The 20,482-nt window shown below is 38.4% G+C and overlaps 3 protein-coding genes across 7 annotated transcripts in view; 2 read left to right on the plus strand and 1 right to left on the minus strand.

Moving 5' to 3' along the window:
- The window catches only part of LOC134654013 (protein brunelleschi), a 32,009-nt gene extending 23,139 nt beyond the window's left edge, over positions 1 to 8,870 (plus strand). For all 5 annotated transcript variants that reach the window (XM_063509392.1, XM_063509388.1, XM_063509391.1 and 2 more), the window contains 7 exons: positions 1,858 to 2,168; positions 2,724 to 2,805; positions 3,183 to 3,307; positions 4,728 to 4,897; positions 5,856 to 6,053; positions 7,557 to 7,764; positions 8,522 to 8,870. In XM_063509392.1, the coding sequence (XP_063365462.1) occupies positions 1,858 to 2,168; positions 2,724 to 2,805; positions 3,183 to 3,307; positions 4,728 to 4,897; positions 5,856 to 6,053; positions 7,557 to 7,764; positions 8,522 to 8,744 (1,317 nt within the window). In that variant the 3' untranslated portion in view covers positions 8,745 to 8,870. The remainder of the gene's footprint in view (positions 1 to 1,857; positions 2,169 to 2,723; positions 2,806 to 3,182; positions 3,308 to 4,727; positions 4,898 to 5,855; positions 6,054 to 7,556; positions 7,765 to 8,521) is intronic.
- A 1,534-nt stretch (positions 8,871 to 10,404) lies between these two features.
- LOC134653815 (uncharacterized) lies at positions 10,405 to 11,878 on the plus strand. Its single transcript, XM_063509178.1, has 3 exons — positions 10,405 to 10,602; positions 10,797 to 11,001; positions 11,350 to 11,878. Exons 1-3 carry the CDS (start codon positions 10,526 to 10,528, stop codon positions 11,752 to 11,754), a joined length of 687 nt encoding a protein of 228 aa, XP_063365248.1. The 5' UTR covers positions 10,405 to 10,525; the 3' UTR covers positions 11,755 to 11,878.
- Positions 11,879 to 12,336: 458 nt separating this feature from the next.
- LOC134653998 (ATP-dependent DNA helicase PIF1) lies at positions 12,337 to 14,684 on the minus strand. The gene is made up of 3 exons (XM_063509367.1): positions 13,849 to 14,684; positions 13,479 to 13,642; positions 12,337 to 13,364 (listed from the first exon to the last, which is right to left on the minus strand). Exons 1-3 carry the CDS (start codon positions 14,600 to 14,602, stop codon positions 12,369 to 12,371), a joined length of 1,914 nt encoding a protein of 637 aa, XP_063365437.1. The 5' UTR covers positions 14,603 to 14,684; the 3' UTR covers positions 12,337 to 12,368.
- Positions 14,685 to 20,482: the final 5,798 nt, after the last annotated feature.

The raw sequence follows: 20,482 nt of genomic DNA on the forward strand, positions 1-20,482 counted from the left end.
TCTACAGGTGTCTGGTGTTGAGCTGTGTTCTTGTCATATCCAGTTATTTGTTCTGTGTAATTGACTGAACTTTCAGGCAATATTTCTTTACCGTTAATTACTAGTTTGTTGTCTCTTATTATTGCATGTTTCCCCGTTCTTCTTGCTTCTCTTAAAGTTTCGATTAGCGTTCTTCTCTCAATCAGGGACTTTTCATCCAGATACTCAGTAACACTCAGTCCTGAATATTTAAAGTAATTTTTGTGCTGTAGTATGTACCTAGTCATTTTTTTGCTTAAAAACTCGATGACCAACGGGCGCCTGTTTCCTCTTTTACCTAGCCGATGCAAGTCCTCGATGTGTCCAACAGTATTTATATTCATTATGTCATGGAATATGCTTCCGAGATGTTTCTCTACCAACTCCCCGGTTTCACCCCATTGCTCTTCTAGTCCATGTAGAACTATTTTCTTACAAGTAGACGAGTCCATTTTTTTTAAATTTGAAGAGTCCGTCACATGTAAATGTGTATCAGATTTTATCGACACCTCTATTTTTTTCAGATCATTCCGTAGTTTGTTGTTTTCTTCTTCTAATGTTTTTATTCTCTGTGACATTAAATTGATGTTGTTATTTATGTTTTTCTGTTCTAGGCATAGATCATTAGTGCGCTGGTCTAATTCTATTTTCAAGCCTACTATTGCTGCATTAATTTCACTTTGAATAGTAGTTTTTATTTCCGATAAAATTGTTATTCTGTGGTTGTTTAATCGCTCGTCTAGTATTTTTTTAAAGTCGTCTACTGATAACGCGCACGTCGCATTACTTGATGGAAGATTCAACTTGTTTGGTGTCGTGTCATTCGGCGAAAAAGTTATGCTAGCTGGTGTTGATATTATTGTTTTGTTGGGTGTAATAGTTATATCCGGTGACGTCAACGTGTCTCCCAACTCATAGAGTGTGCAGGTGCTCTCTGTGGTTGAATCAAGCATCTTCGGGCTTTCTAAGTGCAGGTCCTGGAGATTTCTTATAGATGTGATTTTTAAGTTCTCCGTTGGGGTCTGATTTGCTTTAGCAGTACTGGGTTTCGAGAGAGGTGTGCTTGTATCTTTCGATTTTTTATTAAATGGAGGCTTTTGGCAGCATTCACGGCATTTCCAGTTCTTTTTATTGTCAATTGTCATTAAAGTGTATCTTTTATTAGCTACTCCGATGCGCTCCAGACAGTCTACGCAGTATCGAAGATGACATAAGGAACAGTCCAGTGAACGCCTGCTGGAGATTCTTTTTTCGCATTTGTCACACTTTGCCGGCGGACTCATAGTATTAATCTCTAACTCACTCAGTAATAATATACAATACAACAATAACTTAACTCTGTAAGTGCAGTCTTCAAAATCGATATTTACATGCTAGTTTAAAAACACAAAGTTCGCGGCGATTCCTGGAAATCTCTCGCAGTCACCAAGCAGCGAGCTTCTGTATACTAAAGGGCGTAAGTGCGGCAGAATTTGAATACACTTACGCGTTTCACTGAGTCAGTCCGGGTTTTCTGTGTTTTGTACTTTATTGCAACTTATATTTTTAATTACATTCACTTTAATTTTATTACACGGTCTTATCGCTAAAAAGCGATCTCTTCCAGACAACCTTTGGGTACGGTTTTTTTTGCCTTCGTATTTTTAGGGCCAGTGTACGATCTTGATTTTTTAGGTATACTTGGTCAAGCAGATCTTGTCAGTAGAAAAAGGCGGCAAATTTGAAAAATGTAGGCGCGAAGGGATATCGTCCCATAGAAAATTTGTATCTCGCGCCTTTTTTTACTGACAAGATTTTCTTGACCAGCTACACCTATCTTACCTTTTGCCTTTATTCTAGTCAAACATGGACACCCAGCTCCAATCAAAGGTATTCCAATGGTCAAACGAAGACATCCAATCGCAGCTGCCGATCCAGCCCGACGAGACTGCCACCATAACCATGAAGCTATACGGGGAAGCGGACTTCCTAGACCTAGGAGGCGTGGGCGGTGAAAACATGTTCCCGAACAGTTTGAATTCGAACTATCCTTCGAGGGTTGGGTCGCCGGTGCCTAATGCTCAGACATCGCTTCCTACGCAGAGCTCTAATGCACATACGTCGCTAAGCAGTGGATTGGTGCCTAATAGGAATCTTTCTGGCAGTTTCAGGTATTTCCTTTGTCATTTCTAGTGTTTTATCAGTCTAGTAGGCGCTCCGAGGCCTCTAGTTGTCATTTATCCGGTACTACGAGCATGATAACTAAAAAAATATTCGATAAAGCGAACTTTTGTGGTTAAAGAAACTTTATTTTCTCAAAAAGAAATTTAACATTTCACTTAAATAGAGAAAATACAAGATAAATCATAAAATATGAGTGAGCATGCAGGTTATTAACAAATTAATTAATAACAAATAACTAATTAAAACTAGAACGTGTCATTTACGAAACATTACATATAAAAATAGATACACGAACATGCTTATAGTGAAGTTGTATAAGTATATTCTTATAAATATGTGGGTATGTCCAAATTAAATACAAGTTGCTTATTATTTCTCACGAACTACCAAACTGTTGCTAAGTCATTTTACATTTACACTTTTGCCGCATTGCATTACTTCTTCAACGTGGGAAGATAAAACAATATTGCATCCCTGGGTGCCAATGACAAGAACTTCGAAATAGACTCTCAGCAAATACTTTATATGGTTGTTGTTTTCAGGTCAACCAATTCTCACACGACCAACTGGTCAGCTCCTATATCCGTGATGCCACCTTCGCGCGGCAGACAGATTGAAACACAGGTTAGTTTTATTTATTGATGTTAGATTTGAACTGAATAAAAACATTGTATCATTATAGGTATTTAAAAGTCAATTCTCGGTTGAGAGCTATTCGCATTGATGCAACATCATGATTTCATACAGTTTAATAATTTTTATGCCAAGAAAACCTAAAGTCGTACTCAAAGCGCCAACGCTTATAGTTGTTATGGCGTACGCTGTCATTGCTCATTGTAAACTTAAATTATGATTTCAAGTACGGTTAGATTGGCACGCTTGCGCCCGTGATCTTTTCGGATCTTGCGAACATTCAAAAGCACGTAGAATTAGTCCCATGTGAAAAATAAATCAAATAAAGCAGTGAAAAATCTATAGCTAATACTTGTATTGTTTTGTAGGTGATAATAAGGTATTCCGGAGGCCGAGGTAAGGATATGCACTGTCGGCAATCCACGCTACAGATCAATCTAGAACTTTTGCCGAGTGTGTCCATCACTCACTGGGACGTGCTGCCTGCGGAAATGTAAGTACATTGGTACAGTCCACTATAGGTAGGGTTGCCAGATGGTCGGGATTCGGCGGGATTCTCCCGATTTCTAGCATGTGTTCCCGATTCCCGACAAAGTGAAAATTGTCCCGAAAAACAGCTTCACGTTATAAAACAATAATTTCAAGTACCGAACTGTCGTCGAGCGAGCGACCCGCGTCGAGCCCGTCAGCGCGCGCGGGGCGCGCGTGACGAGATTGGGCAGAGCAGCTAGTGCCAATAATGTAAAATATCGTTGTTTTTAATACAATTAATTTAATTTGAATGGTTTTTATCCCGACTTAAGGCCCAAAATCCCGAAAAATTTATATTTTTTCCCGATAATAACACACTTCGATCTGGCAACCCTAACTATAAGCGGCGTGCATGAACCAGGGTTCGAAAGGATAATTATCAATTATTCTTTATTCTTTAAATAAATACAGGTATAAGTTTACAGCTCTAGATATGCCAACACACTGTTAATACATAGTCATAACTATCTCTAGGATCTTTATTTGTCTTTACATATGTAGATATTAAAAAAAGGCCTGAAACTATACTAATTTACATAGGTACTCGTAGAGTTAAAAAAACTACTTTGTAAATCCTGATACTATACTAATTTACATAGGTTGAGTTTTAAAAAATCCTGATACTATGTTGTAATCTTAGTAATGTTAGTTATCTTGATAATTATCGCGATTTTTATGCCTGATAATTATCGATTTAATAATAACCTAAAATTTATAAAAAAACGCCTTCAATGTTTTACTATCAAAGAATTCAAAGAAAATAAATATAGCACCATCCATCCGATATTTATCGGATAATTATCTGGATAATTTCGAACCCTGGCATGAACTGTAGAAGGCAGCATTGAGACCCGCTCCCGCCGTGTGTGTGCATTAAGGGGCTCCACGCCGATGATCTTCGATCTAAATCCCTTAGTTTTCTAATGTTTTTAGTAGCTTATCATATTAACAGCAACTGCATTAAGCAATATAGTATCCCATATTTACTTCAAAGTTCATAGTCTTAGATATTTGGCATCAAAGTTGAACAATTTTAGGCCAAAAAACTGGTTATCTGGCCAAAACTTTGTGTTAATTAGTTTAAAATTAAAATCTTCGAGACGTCAAAGACGAACCCAAATATGTAGATTTCGTATATCTAAGATTTCACAGCTAACTAGATACGAAAAAAATGTTTCTTAGACCATGTTTAAAAAAATCATAAAAAAATAAGCGTTCGTTTCTGTCAAAATCCGGTTGACAAAAATTGAGATAAATGATTGAAGAACTGATAGCCGTTTGTCTTATAATTCTATCTGTGGTGCAAAAATAGGAGATACGAGTCAAAAATCGATGAAAACCGCAGGTAGCCCCTTAAGCTTAATTATCCTAATGTTTCACAGCCCCAGCCAACTGTACCTAGTCCTTGACGTATCAAACCTCACGTCAGAAGAGATGGAATTCCACTACGCGCCTCAAAAGCACATCCTCATCGAGAGCCGCGAGTCGTGCCGCGTGCCCGTACCTCTACCGAGGTGCCCGTTCAACCTGCAGCCTTGCAAGAAAGACGAAGGTAATTCTTCCTACAGTCGACATCAGAAATATCGGAGCGGCCATGGTGTTTACAAATATCTAAACATAGCCTCTATTGTCAAGATGTTAAGGTGCCTGTTCAGATTTTTGAGCACTTTGGCCGCTCCAAATTTTCTGATGGCGACTGTAATCCCCTCTCCTTCTCTTTGAATGTCACGCATATAGTCTGCGATTTACGTTTTTTTAATAGGGAATATAACGCGAAACTCTGCGTATGGGGCGCCACTCCCACAATAAGTCACAATCTAGGAGTCTACCGCAAACGAGAAAGTCGAAATTTTGTTATCTAACCTAACCTCTCTATCACTCTTGCATATTCGAGCGATAAAGAAGCAGATGGCTGAGTTTCGATTTCGCGTTTCCCGGTAGACCCTTTGTAAACAAACCGCCTTGATGTATCAATGTCATATTTGATTGTCTGTGAAAACTTGTCAAAAAACCGGCCAAGTGCGAGTCGGACTCGCGCACGGAGGGTTCCGCACCATCAACAAAAAATAGAACAAAACAAGCAAAAAAACGGTCACCCATCCAAGTACTGACCCCGCCCGACGTTGCTTAACTTCGGTCAAAAATCACGTTTGTTGTATGAGAGTCCCACTTAAATCTTTATTTTATTCTGTTTTTAGTATTTGTTGTTATAGCGGCAACAGAAATACATCATCTGTGAAAATTTCAACTGTCTAGCTATCACGGTTCGTGAGATACAGCCTGGTGACAGACGGACGGACGGACAGCGGAGTCTTAGTAATAGGGTCCCGTTTTTACCCTTTGGGTACGGAACCCTAAAAACAGTTTAAGGTACAGTATGTATAAGTTATTCTATTATTTACTAAAGGCGCTAGTGCACTCTGGCGGCAAAACATTGCAGTAATACTCCAGAGATGCCACTACCATATTCTTCAAAATTAGTTACATTTTATACCGTTTTACCATAACAGATGCCATGGAATCCAAGTCAATAAGCACTGGAACGTCGACCAACAGCCTGGAGGTGATGTGCTCAGAGCACATCACCAACAACGTGGAACTGCAGTGGCACCTCGTCCACTCCGACACTCGTGGTCGCGCCTCCGTGAAAGGCATCACGCTCTCGCAAGCTATGATGGATATCGTGCGCATGTCGCCTTTGAATTGGGGTAAGTGTATACATAAGGCCCAAGATACACTTGTAAATTTTACTTACTTAAGTAGGGACACGTACGTTGGACTCGTTGGAACAATTTATAATAACAGTACAGCCAACATTAAATTACACGCACCTGGTCCTGTGTTTAAAATAGAGAAAGGCGTCAAACAGGGCGATCCGCTGTCTCCGAAACTGTTCACCAGTTGCCTAGAGGAGCAATTCAAAAAGCTGGCGGTCTCGTGGAAGGGGCTGGGCATTGTCGTCGGTAATAAGCGGTTAACTAACCTGTGTTTTGCCGACGACATTGTCCTTTTCTCCCACACGGCATCTCAACTGCAACACATGCTACAAGATCTCAGCACTGCGAGCCCTGAAGTTGGACTCACAATGAACAGAGCGAAAACTAATTTGATGACCAACGGAGCAAAACTTGGGGTCACGGTAGATGGACAGGATATACAATATGTTGATGAGTACATTTACTTGGGCCAGATAAGCTTCCTTCGAAAACAGGCAAACCATAGAAGTCAGTAGACGTATCGAAAACGCCTGGAAGAGCTTCTGGTCCATGAAGGCGCTATTGAAGGGTAACCTTCCCTTGTGTCTCAAGCGCAAACTCATCGACATGTGTATTCTGCCTATCCTAACCTATGGCGCTCAAACATGGTCATTAACGGAGGCTCTAAAGTCCAAACTCAAGGTCTGCCAGCGAGCGATGGAGCGCAGTATACTAGGTGTTCGCAGAACTGATCGAATCAGAAACACGGAACTGCGCTCCAGAACTCGAATTGTAGATGTAGGTGTCAAGACCGCCAAGCTTAAATGGGACTGGGCGGGACATGTCTGCCGCATGCACCCTGGAAGTTGGGCCAAAATGGTTACCGAGTGGGACCCACGGAACACCATCGATGGTGCAGGTCGGGGTTCAGGCAGACCGAAAAGGAGATGGCGGGACGACTTGGACGCATTTTATCCGGATTGGTGGGAGGGTGCAAACGATAGGGTTGAGTGGACGAAAGAAGGGGAGGCCTTTGCCCAGCAGTGGGACACTAAACCAGGCCAAAAAAAAAATAGTAGGGACACAGATATACTACAGAATGAAAGATGAATATCGTTATCTCACTCTAAGAAATCCCTACTTTGTTCCTACTTACGTAAGTAAAACTTACAAGTGTATATCAGGCCTAATACCTGTGGCAGGAGGAGGAAGGTACAGTTGAATGCTTTTACAGTTAATAAAACGGAAAACTAAATCAGCTCAAGTCTGCCAACGAACATTTGTTATGGATATTTTGCATACAGTAAAAAATGGAACTAAACGCCACTTTACTCGCTCACTCACTTTCAATCCCCACTAGATTGTTTTATGCAAAATTGGTGATATAGCAATTAGGTGATTTGCAGATCTGGTCCGCTTCGGAAGGGTGTCCAATCTGTCTATGGACCCTATGGACGAGCTTCTTGCCGATGATTGTCCGATTTTTTTATGCATTCATCACCTCTTCCTTTACAGAAGTAAGCGTAAACTCCCAATGCATCAAGCCACAAGAAGAGTACAGCTGCACAGCCGGCGAGTGCGTCTCGCTCGGCGTGGCCGTGTGGAACCACCTTAGCAGGCCGCTGCACCGCCTCTGTCTGTCCGTCCAGCTGTACCAGGACTATAACAATGGCGTGCTGAGCTATAAGCTCGATAACAGGGTCGCTACTGCGGGGAATAACAAGTGAGTCATCATTTATAGGTGAACCAGGATCTATTGAGGGTGCGCCATGTTGCGGAATTTCACTGGAACTAATTTTTTCATACTACACTGAATTGTCACCCTATACATGAGAATAACAGCGCCCTCTTGACAATTATCATATATTACTGGTCAGGCTATACTTGTGAGAAGAAATCATGCAAATGTCTATAGATCTTATAGCAAGAATACATTGCACAGGCGACTAGTGGCCGTATAGAACCAGCAGGCCGCTGCACCGCCGCTGTCTGTCTGTCCAGCTGTATGCACCAGGACTATAATAATAGCGTTCTGAGCTATAATAGGGTCGCTACTGCAGGGAATAACAAATGAGTTATTCTAAAACTAGGAAAAGATGAGATAATTAAAAACTGCAAAACCCTCGTCATTTTATGTTGATAAATTCGTTGATTGGGCAACTTCAAGAGGCTGTACGACTCTTTTTGACTCTCGGTCACTATTTTGGTAATAATACGAGTGTATAATGTAGAGTCACCATCGGATATATCGGAGCGGCCAAGGTGCTCAAGAAACACGAACACGCACTCTAGCGCCTTTACAATACAGGCGTGTTCAGATATTGGGTCAACCAAATCTTGTCAGTAAATAGGAACAAAAAAAACTATACTCATCCTTTTCTTTTGGGTGCTAGTACTAGTGTAGACAAAGATGATTCTCTCTGTCTATGTTTGAAATCAAACAGACCTTTGACACACTATAGTTTTTCATTTGTTTTCAGAGTGGTTCTCACTACACTGCCAGAATCTGCTAAAGCTTATCACGAATGCACAGTCGTGTTCCTGACGCCCGGCGAATACAAAATCGACATCCAGTGCTCCACGACAGAACCAATATTAGATGACCCATCTATGGAAGACCATCAGTCCCTAATCCAAACCTGCGCGGAGGTCAGCCACACCTGGCGGTTCATACCACCCGTCGCTATTAGTGTAACTGATTAGTGTTAAGCGTAATTATTTATTTTGTTATGAATCTAAAATATTTATTGCCACGTTTATTTTTATCTCAGGCTCATTATTGTAATTGTAAGTTCAGGTTACTTGGTGATTAGGGCGCTAGAAATTATATTACTGTTCTGAAGGTATTTTTACTCGACAATTTCTACATGCTCTTAAACTCTATGTAAGGGAAGTAGCCTGCGCTAACGATTACATTGTAAAATATATTTTTCATTAATTATTTACACTGCATTTTTATTTTTAAACCAATTTTACAGATGAGTTCCACCTATAGTTGCACCAAGAGAAGTCTGCAGCGGATTTGATACGCGCGCGCAGTGTAAGTGTTATTTATACGTCATAATTTCATAGAAGTTTGACGTTTAAAATGACACTTGCACTGCGTGGACTATCTAAATCGCTGCAGACTTTTCACGGTCTGACTTTAAGTGCCTATTTGACATTGTCACACTTTGTATTTGTTAGTGCCATGCAGAGTTATCTTGCTCCGACTCTACCTATAGCCCCCCCACACTCGTGCACATAGTCTGGAGGGGGCTTATCCAGTTTTTCGCACAATCTGATTCTGAAAATGAAATTAAAGGACATTGGCTCACCAATCCCTTTTTAAGTATTTATTCAATTTTGTACATGTGGACGTTAGATAAGTTTGGGCACATAGATATTATACTACTCTTTGGCACGTAGTGATTTAATTAATTGTCTTTGACCGGGACCACATAATAAAATACTATCATCTTGTCCCTCTCAGACAGTGTGGAGCTGGCATTATGGTTCGTGATAGTTTGGCCAGGGACCAAGGACTGTCTCATTTCAAACATAGACCGAGAGAATCATACACTGTCTTTGTCTTTCTTACGCTAGTTCTAACACCCAAAAAGAATAAGAATAATTTATTTATAATAAAATAGGTACGCAATCACAAAGGTGTATAGGGGATATAATATATATTTGGTCAACCAGATCTTGACAGTAGAAAAAGGCGGCAAATTTGAAAAATGTAGGCGCGAAGGGATATCGTCCCATAGAAAATTTGAATTTCGCGCCTTTTTTTACTGACAAGATTTGGTTGACCAGCTATACATATATATAGTGTGTCAAAGGTCTGTTTGAATTCAAACATAGCCAAAGAGAATCATACTCACACTAGTACACTACTACTACTACTACACTACTAGTACTAGATGTAGTAGTGTTGTCTAACACTAGTACTAGCACCCAAAAGAAAAGGATGAGTATAGTTTTTTTTTGTTCCTGTTTACTGACAAGATTTGGTTGACCCAGTATAGCTGGTCAAGCAGATCTTGTCAGTAGAAAAAGGCGGCAAATTTGAAAAATGTAGGAGCAAAGGGATATCGTCCCATAGAAAATTTGAATTTCGCGCCTTTTTTTACTGACAAGATTTGCTTGATAAGTAGTTTTATTCGTTTTTTATTTATTTAAAATTTATTGTACAGCTGGCGGACTTAATACCAAATGGCATTCTCAATCAGTCAGCCAAACAGAGATACAATTGGTGCTATTGTTTACTGATAATTTGGTTTGTCAGACTATAATACACATCTGCTCGGCTGTATGTCCAAATTCCTAAGTCATAATGTTAACCGAATAGTAAAAGAATAATTTTACTTAAACTGTCAACTTGTATGTCAACAGTCGGCTTGTTTATTGTATTTAAAAATTAATATTACTAATAAACAGCAATTACTGTCGTTCTGTTGTTACTGTGTCCTTTACCAATATATAAATAAACCCTCAGCAAAATGGCTCCTGGTAACTGCGTGGTGAAGGGCTGCAAAACTACACTTTTCAACAAAGGTCTCGCCACAAACTTCCATCCGTAAGTTAAATTCTTGATTTACTAGCTATAGTAACATTCGTAGTTACATTAAGAAGTTATAATACTAAATAATATACATTAATTATGTAAAAGATCTTTTTCTTTATGTACTTTGATTATTATAAAGGTTGTAACTAAACATAACCTAAAATAGTAGAATTAATTTATTTTATTCCACTCTTTCTCGATTTCAGATGTCCAACTTCACTGGAAATGAGGAACAGGTGGTTACAAATTTTGAAGAACAGATGTACTATACTGGATTGGGCGAAAAGTAGAATTTGTTCAAAACATTTTGAGAATAAACACTTTGATGCCCAAAGAAAACTTAAACCAAATGCCATACCTACACTGTTCCCAGCAATGGGACCAGATTCAGCTTCTAAGACTATTGCCAAGGTAAATATAATCGTCACATTCTATTAGGAAATCAAAAAGTACAGTCAGCTGCAGAGTTAGTTGACCCCCCTCTGCAAACAAATTTATATGCATGGGTCAGCTATCTCTGCAGCCGACTGTACAGATCATTGCTTATATCATGAACTCCATCAAAATTTGGATTTATTGGGATGGAAAATTAATATGCTAATGCTATGATCATAATCAACAAACTATATTATTTATTTGCAAATAACTAATAGTACAAAACCTGTCCTGGAGCATGCCCTAGTCTAGTTAGATGTAAATTTTTGATCGGTTTTGAATTGTATTCATGTACCAATTTTTTTCTTGTTATTAATGTTGCAGAATACTAACACTTCAAGCTCTAAGCTGGATAAGGCTCTCAGCAGGATGACACAGTCTGAACTCATGTCTGACATCAAGTTAACTTTAGTTCGAATGAAAGAGCCCATTAACTTGAGTGTATTTGTGTATGATGACATTAAATGTCTGCCTGATGCCCCAATGGAAGCTAAGCTATGGGTATTGATCAAGAAACAAGAATATTTGAATAATATGCTGACTGAGGCAGTTGTGAAAAGTAATAAAAACCTTGAAAATCTACAGAAGAATATGACTGATACTAAATCAGGTCGAAAAGAAATGGAGCAAAACATTGAGAACTATAAGTATGTTATCAAATGCTTACAAGAGAAACAAGCCACTTTAGAAGAACAGGTGGAAATACTGACTGCTGTTGAGGCTCGGTAATACAGTAATTAGATTTTTTTTAGTACTTTAACACTAGACAGACTGAATATTTCAGTTATTTCATGAAGTGAAGAATGGTTTTGATTTTGCATTAAATATTACATACAAATTACTCCCATTTTATTGAGTGTCCTTAATTTGTATTTGGACTGAGATAAATAAATACACAGATAATTACTGGACTCATTTTATTTAAAACTCCTTAGCTATTTTTATTATTTATAAGGTTTATTATTTAAAATAATTTAAATGGAATTTACTAAAACTTAGTTGGATCTACTAAGTATGTAAGGTCGATGCGGTCCCAGTACATGCCATCTTGAAACTTAAGTCATTCTCAATAGAGGTGACAGCAGGGTGACATCTATTGGGCATTAGCATGTCAAGCATTCATACGTTTACCTTATTATATTATGAAAGGTCTCTAGAAAAAAAAATACAATTCAGTCTTAGGGAGCGTTCAAGTATTACGTAACGAATTTGGGGGGAGTACAGAAAAACGTTACGCGCGTTACATGGGGGGGAGGGCGGGTCAAAAATGTCCAAAAATTGCGTTACGTAATACTTGAACGCTCCCTTAAATCATAATTAAAATTGTCAATAATAAAATTAAACTATTTCCTTCTCATTTGTTTCTCAAGAATTTCTCTTAATTTTAATTTTTTGTTGGTTTTGTCAGCCAAAGGTCTCCCAAGAGGCACAACTTCCATTTGTTGTAAACGGCGCCTGAATTTTTGGTAGAACTCGAGTACACTGGTGTCAGCCCACACATGCCTGGAATCAAAGTCTAATACTCGCAATGTGTCTAAACTCTGCGCCCTACTAAGAGCTACATAAGCCTGTCCCGCTTCAAAAATCTTTGATAGAGACATTTCCACACAATCTAAAGTAAGACCTTGTGATTTATGTATTGAGAATGCCCAAGCTAAGTTCAATGGAATTTGTCTTCTGCACAACAGACTTCCACTAGCATTCTTCACATACCAACGCTCAGATCTGGCTGTATACTCTTTTTTATTCTTAAATCTTACAACAGGATATCCTTCTTCAAATCTGACTACAACTCCTCTGGCTCCATTTACTAAACCTGAATTCACATTTATATTTTTGAGCAACATTACTTGTGCTCCTATTTTTAAGACCAGTTTTGATGGAGCTATAGTTTGCATGTCAAGTGTTTTACTAGCATTATCACTATCTTGAGATGTAAACAGTTTTTCTTCACCTTCCAAATCTTGCAATTTAGAGTTATTTATCATTTTAGAGTCATTTGTGTGAGAGCACAGTCTTGTTGCTAAAATTCCATCACTTTCAATCTTTTGTCTAGCAGTACCTATAAGCCTGTCACTTATCTCTTTTGTCACTCTCCCTATTCTTATACTGTTTAATATGGATATAAATTCTTGATCCTTTTGTCTGTGGACTTGCTTTAGTTCATAGCACAGCTGTATACATTTATCCCAGCAGGCTGTTTGGAAACAGAATCTCTTTCCTGTCTGCCCCTTTTCAACTACTGGTGGTAATTGTAGGAAATCTCCGCACAGAATGAGCTGTATCCCTCCAAATGGTTTATCATTTCTTCTAACATGCCTTGCTACTGCTTCTAATTTCTGTAAATTGGAAAGGACAATGTAATTTTAACATAATACTAATTTCATAATAACAGTTGAATGATTCACAGTTACTTTCACTAGACTTATATTATTAACAACTACAGTAATTACCTCAAAGAATACACCATCAACCATGGATATTTCATCGATGATTAAATGTTTACACTTTCTCCACTTTTGTGCAACAAGTGGCAGTTTCATTGCTTTCTCACACAAGTGGTCAATAGACCCGCTCCCATCTCCTATACCAGCAAATGCATGAAGTGTTGTCCCACCTAAAATAGCAACAAATATTATTTACTGTTCCAAAAAACATCAATTAAGTTAACACATTCAGTGCCGAAAACCCGACTATTGGGTATTGTATGATTTTGTTCCCAGGCCGGACGATCCCATAGTCAGGATTGTCTGCGGATGTCTTGTTTGGCTGGGTGGCAATGAATGTGTTAATGTAAAATCAGAACATCACATTTTTACTCACCAACATGGCAAGCAGCAACTCCAGTAGAGGCAGTGGCTATTGTGACATCAGGAGGTAACGCTGCAACAATTCTTTTTAGCAAAAAACTTTTGCCAGTCCCCGCAGACCCTGTGAAAAATACATTCTTCCCTCCAAGACAAGCCTCCAACACTCTCTGCTGCTCTGGATTCAAAGAACTAGTTGTTGTGAGTGGTGATGGAGAATACAGTTTTTTGGGTGCAGGGCCCCTTGTAGGGTCGTCATGCTTTCGCTTTTTTGAAGGAGGAGAAGGTGTTGTTGTAGTTGACTTTGGAATTTTACTTTTAGCATTGTGTATATCAGCTACAGTTATAGGACTTATTTCCTCAAAAGACTGTGCTTTCCCACTGAGCAACTTAGCTCTCATAGATTGTTTAGACGGAGTAGTCGTTGACGATGCCTCCTTATCTCCAGTCATCTTAACAAAAATGGTCCTTAAAAATGACACGAGATTTGTTGGCGGCGCGTTTGATATAAAGAGCGTGCATCCCGCCTCTTGGAACTTTACACTTGCCTTGCCTTCAGCCATGAACTTTTTGAACACGTTTATTCCTTTTAATGCCAGTCGAATGGCTGCGTGTTTTTCACTTGATATTTCCATATACATTTCACGGAATTCATTACGAATAAGTCGAAGAGATGCAGTTCTGTAGTTGACCTTTTTCAGGATGGATCCTTGAGGGGTCGTCCATTCTAATGTTGTTGCACAAGACAAAAACGAATCCCCAGCCTCCATGATAAAACGTGCGATTCAAACTAATGTTTTTATCTCATAAATTTTAAATTTAATACAATGAAACTGCAAGAATGCGCAAACACAGCGCCGCCGTAATTTGCTTTGACAGATAACGGCCTGGCAGGTGACAGACGCCAACTGGGTCATTAACCCTACAACGGTCCAAATTACATTTCTGCAGTTTTATAATTAAGATCTATTTTATCTCACATATCAACAATACTTTAACTATTAAATGAGTAATATTTAATACGCAAATATTATTTACTACAAGTGGAAGTTATTATGATTAAAATGATATAAATAATACTACTATAGCTGGTCAACCAAATCTTGTCAGTAAAAAAAGGCGCGAAATTCAAATTTTATATGGGACGATATCCCTTCGCGCCTACATTTTTAAAATTTGCCGCGTTTTTCTACTGTCAAGATCTGGTTGACCAAGTTTATTAATTCGGACCGTAGAATGTCGAAAACTGATACATCAAGCGATTATAGGCTGTCAAGCCATTACCGTCAGTAGAAAAGAACGGTAAATTTAAAAAAGTAGGCGTGAAGGGTAATCGTCCCATAGAAAATTTGAATTTCGCGCCATTTGCTACTGACAAACGTGTTTGACCGGCTATAAAAATATCGTAATGCTCTATAACATACACTATACATACACTGTATGTACATTTCAATACACAGAATTTTTAGCTTAATACCTATGTACCTAAGTTGTATTGTACTCTAACAGCAATAGCCACTTATTTGTATTTAAAGTTTATTAAAAGTAGAGTAAGTACTTATTCTAACTCTACCGCAGCTTTATGACCGCAAATTTCTATTTCCCAACTATGGAACTTAATTTTGTTTGGGGGTTGATTTGATAAAACTTAGATACGACATTCTTTATTCATATTCTAGACAAATAATTTAATATGAAGTTTATGTTCACTTGTGCCTGAAAGAGCAAAGCAACAGACGAAATTAATACCTACCTGCCATCTAGTCCAGTCACAGACAAGACATCCTCTAGACTGAGCATAGTAACGCTACCCCCTCTGCCACTTATACGCTAATTTTACTCCACCTTCGAGTCAATCCGGTGCCGTGATTGGTCCGTGTCTTTGAACGGACCAATCACGGCACGGGATTAGCTCACCTCGTCCCCCCGCACCCCCGTATTTTTGGCAGCATCGGCTTCATGAAATAATTGCTCTAAACTCCGTCTAGAGGGTTCCTAGTCTATGAGTCCAGTCAATTATTACCTAGTTTAAACGATTAGTCACTAATCATTAGGTAGTGCATTGATTTCAAACCTACATTTACTAAGTTCATAAAATCTACTTACACTACGCGTGGTAGGCACAGTTCTCGCTAATGGATCAATAAAACAGTACAAATTTCGTATTTATTTCCATTTTATTTCATTCCCGGAGACAGGCTGTCAGGCGGGACGGCTAATAACTCATCGGCGGATCGTAAAGCGCGGCTAAAGATAAACACACTGTCAGAACTAAACAGAAATAGCTCATTATGTGTTTCAAAACACTTTTTACCTACATACGGGTGTAATTGTACTTAGTAGAGTTAAACCACAATGCAGGTTTAACTTTGCTAAATTATTAGCTTAAATAAAGTGATCAGCGCAATTCTGTTTAACCCACTTAAACATTAATGATCGCTTAGCTATTTAGTTCTTGAATCAGCAAATTAATCTAGGTGGCCTTTATTTAGTAGAGTTTGGAGTAGGTAGTTAGGTACGACGTTAACAATAAATTGACGTATTTACTTTCCAGGGTGGCCGCTGCGGACCGGCCGGCCCGGCCGGCCTTAGATCGACTCCCTTCGGCTTACCTACAGATAGGGTATGGGGTAGTAGTATGTATGGGTCTCTAGCTCTAGCTACTTTCATAATATAGATTGTCACTGTGACAAGCAGGGCTCGGAACCGGTTTTATTGTAAAACCCAAAATAGCCCAATATTTTTAATTATTTTATGCTCTTTACATAGAACTGAATCATGCATTTAGGTAACAACTTCTTATTATTAGATTGTCTAATTTAAAAATGAAATTATAAACCAAAGAACGAAAAAGAACGTAAGAATGCCGGTATTTTTTGTATGAAGAAAAAACCGGTTCCGAGCTTTGGTGACAAGGTACGAAATCGGTCGGAAATTAATTTCTTTGACTGTACTTCTAAATACAGAACTGAAAGCGACTGTTTTTTTGACAATCAAATGAATGCACACATTGTAAATTAAACAATATCTAATACTGATCGATCCGACCGCGATCATTTAAGTAAATCAAAATACGGTTAAACAGAATCCCGCAGCTCGTAGTTATATAATTACTTACATATATTTTCGCTGATTCAATTAATAAATGGCCAGTGTAACTACAAATATCTAATCTGTCTATATTAAAATACATACTTCAGAATAGAACTTTATCTACCTACGTAAAACTTTAACTACGAATAGCTACTTGCAAAAAATATAAGTCCATATACATAAGGATCCTGTCCCTTTTTGCCTTCATTAATCTAAGAGAAGCGCTCTATAACGCTTCAAGGAAGTTTTATGTCGTGTCTTTTTATTGAGGTTCCGGCAAAAAACTGGGTAGAAAACTTTTTATACCGCACAAAAAAGTTTTTCGTTTTGAATTAACTATAAGCAAATAGATATTTGACTTTCAGGTGGCGTTACGAAGCGTTTCTCAATTCGTGATTCCTTTTATGTACATATATTTAATCTCACTCTTTCTTTTTCTTCCTGAGGTTTTGATCGCATAAGTTGCGTTCTCGCGCGCGAGTCCACACTTGAAGTCGCGCTTGATCGGCTTGATGTATGGAGTCGCGCGCGAGAACGCGACTCATGCTAGATCGTCAGGCGGTCTAGCACAACTTGCGTTCTCGCGCGCGAGTCCATACTTGAAGTCGCGCCAGATGTATGGAGTCGCGCGCGAGAACGCAACTCATGCTAGACCGCCAGATGGCCCCAGTTTCATCAGGACAGAAGTCAAGACGATGAGATCCTATAAATATTATAGGCACACGTAGGTAGGAAAGATTTTAAGTTCCGTTGACCATTCCGTAACCTTGTCACAGTGACAATCAATATGAAAGTCGCCAGGGACCTCATTTTCTATTGTCACTGACAAGGTACGAAATGGTATCTTGTACTCGACCGTACCTACACATAGTGATTATAGGATAGGTGTAGCCGTGTAGATAGTTCGTGAATTTCCTCCCATGAATCATCATTTACTTATTTAGTGTCGTTTTTTTTTTAATTTATTTCTATAGCTCACAGAGACATTCGTATAGAGTTAGACCAAGAAAAGTCTGCAGCGATTTTGATAGCCCACGCAGTGCAAGTGTTATTTACACGTCATAAATTCATAGAAGTTTGACGTTTAAAATAACACTTGCACTGCGTGGGCTATCAAAATCGCTGCAAACTTTTCTCGGTCTGACTCTAAAAGGACTGGCACTTGACCTACTTAGTCTATAATAAATTTCGATTTTGTTTCAATAAAAAAAATGGCACTACTATGTATACTACATATGGTACTTACCTATATATTCCATTAGCAACTTTAGCAATACCATTCCTAAATAACCCGCAGTTAATGCTAAGTAACGTGATCCGCGGACAGACGGACAAGACAGTGTTATTATCGTTTCAGAGCCCCTCTGTGCAGAATCTCCTGACAAGAGACTTGAGAATAATAAAAACTGCTAAATTTATCGCAGTTGCGCCTCATATAGAACGGTACAACTATTCCTTATAATTACTGTAGATGGCATATTGGAGAGGTATCAGTTACGGTTATACTTGAAAGATGAATTTTCGTTCGATGTTATAATATTACACCGATTAAAACGTTCTTCTTCAAAACCCTCTGAATTATCAAAGAATCATAAATGTACCTAATTAATTAATCGTGTCTTTGAGAAGAAGGTCACATTTCGGCAAACGATACTACATCCGTAAATATGTATTTCCGAATATCGATAGGTAATAGCAAAGGTTACCGCAATATATTTTCACCAACGATCTTGAGCCCTGTCACACGATTTGAAGATTTTTTTCTTCTATAACAAGAGATAAAAATAAGAACGTACATAAATGGCAGAAATTAAATTATTTTAAATTTCCAGATCTCAACATGTGGCGTGGCGCGTGGTGACGCCATCTTTAACAATAAGAGTAGCCCACTCCGAATGGAATTTACAGTCTCTATTATTACATCTTCTCTGCACCTAACGTCATTAGGTACATGCCTTCCGTACACGAATTTCATTACCTACACCTTATACTCAAGCATCCTCGTAAAAGATTTATTTTTATTACAGCAAAGTCTACTTTACCAAGTTAAACATAAATGTCATATTTGAATGCGAAGTGTAGTTAGATGGAGAAGATATGCAATATTTCAAAAGCACGCTGTGACAGAAACCATTCCTCGATGCCAGGCGATACATGAGGTCATCAGTCAATCGTGCTGTAAGTAGGTGCTTACACATTAATCTACAAAGTGCCGTTTAATGAGTTACATTTTGCTACGACTGCTACGAGTAAGCATTAGCAGACATAATAAGAGGGCAGATTGACATGCGTCTTTAATGATCGAAATTAGAAGTTGATTTACTCGTAGAGCATTGGATCTTAACCGGTGATCCGTAGGGTCACTGGTGGTCCCTGGAAGCAACAAAGTGACCCAAAAAATATAAATAGAATAATATTTTATTATTTTTATTTACCTCAAAACTTTATAGAAATTTGACAAATGGTCCTTTATTACTGGCCTGATTATCTTATTATCTGATCTAGAGAATCATTTAATAAATCAGTACCTTAGTTAGATGTTAGTGTTACTCGAGTCGAAAGGAAGTGAGTGGTTACAGGTTACCGAGTGTGCAAAAACCAAAATATGATCTCATGTGACACAAAAATATATTAGGCACGTATTCTATTCCGATGGGAATCGATTCGATATAAGAAATTAAGTAGGTTATAGGTAGGTATCAAACGCCTATCCTTTCATTCCTTAAAGCAGTCTATAAACATATAAAACTTTATTAGGAATTCATAACTGATTTTCGCAACAGCACAACATTAAAATGAAATACACGTAGAGGTCCCGGCGGGATATTGAGTATAATAACATTTTATTCGAAGAGACTTGAATGCCAGCGGAAGCCACCACTAAACGTATCAACACTCGGCTGCTTTCAAAGTAAATATCAACTTATTTTCATCGGTTGGAATATTAAATGGCATGGAATTAAAGTCAGTTCGATACAAATTCGTACTTGCTTACTCACTCCGGTTTGTGATCCATTTTAGAAGTCCTTTGGGTTTTACGAATATTTGAAAAAGTTCAAAAAGTACTGCACTTATAGAAAGATGCTCCAAATTTTACAGATCGTGCCAAGAACTATTACTTAGAGAAGTTAAATTGAGTTACATACGTGTTGTGAGATTCAGATTCAGAATCCTAAATTGTAAAGGTACTGTATTAACGTAAGTACTTATCTGGTCTAACCGCGTTTAGTAAGTTTGACTGCACTAACTATTAGGAATATATTTTTTAGGATCCTAGTTAGGACGACTGAATTCAGTAATTAAGGTGTATGAAGCGTGTAACTCGCGACCCCTTGCCCCCTCGGAACACAGATTCGATCGCTCTATCTATAACCAACTGAAGTAGGTTTGTTAATGTTAATTAATACATATTTTACAGCAGAGTCATACACATTGCTTGTGTTCTTATAATAAAAAACTTACCATCACCCCTGTGTACAATTAGTTACTTTTTTGTGCATATATACAGACCTACATACCTACCTACTGTGTATGATCCAGAAATCAGCGACAGCACT

Source organism: Cydia amplana, chromosome 14 (assembly GCF_948474715.1).
Source record: "Cydia amplana chromosome 14, ilCydAmpl1.1, whole genome shotgun sequence".
In the NCBI taxonomy this organism is placed as follows: Eukaryota; Metazoa; Arthropoda; class Insecta; order Lepidoptera; family Tortricidae; genus Cydia; species Cydia amplana.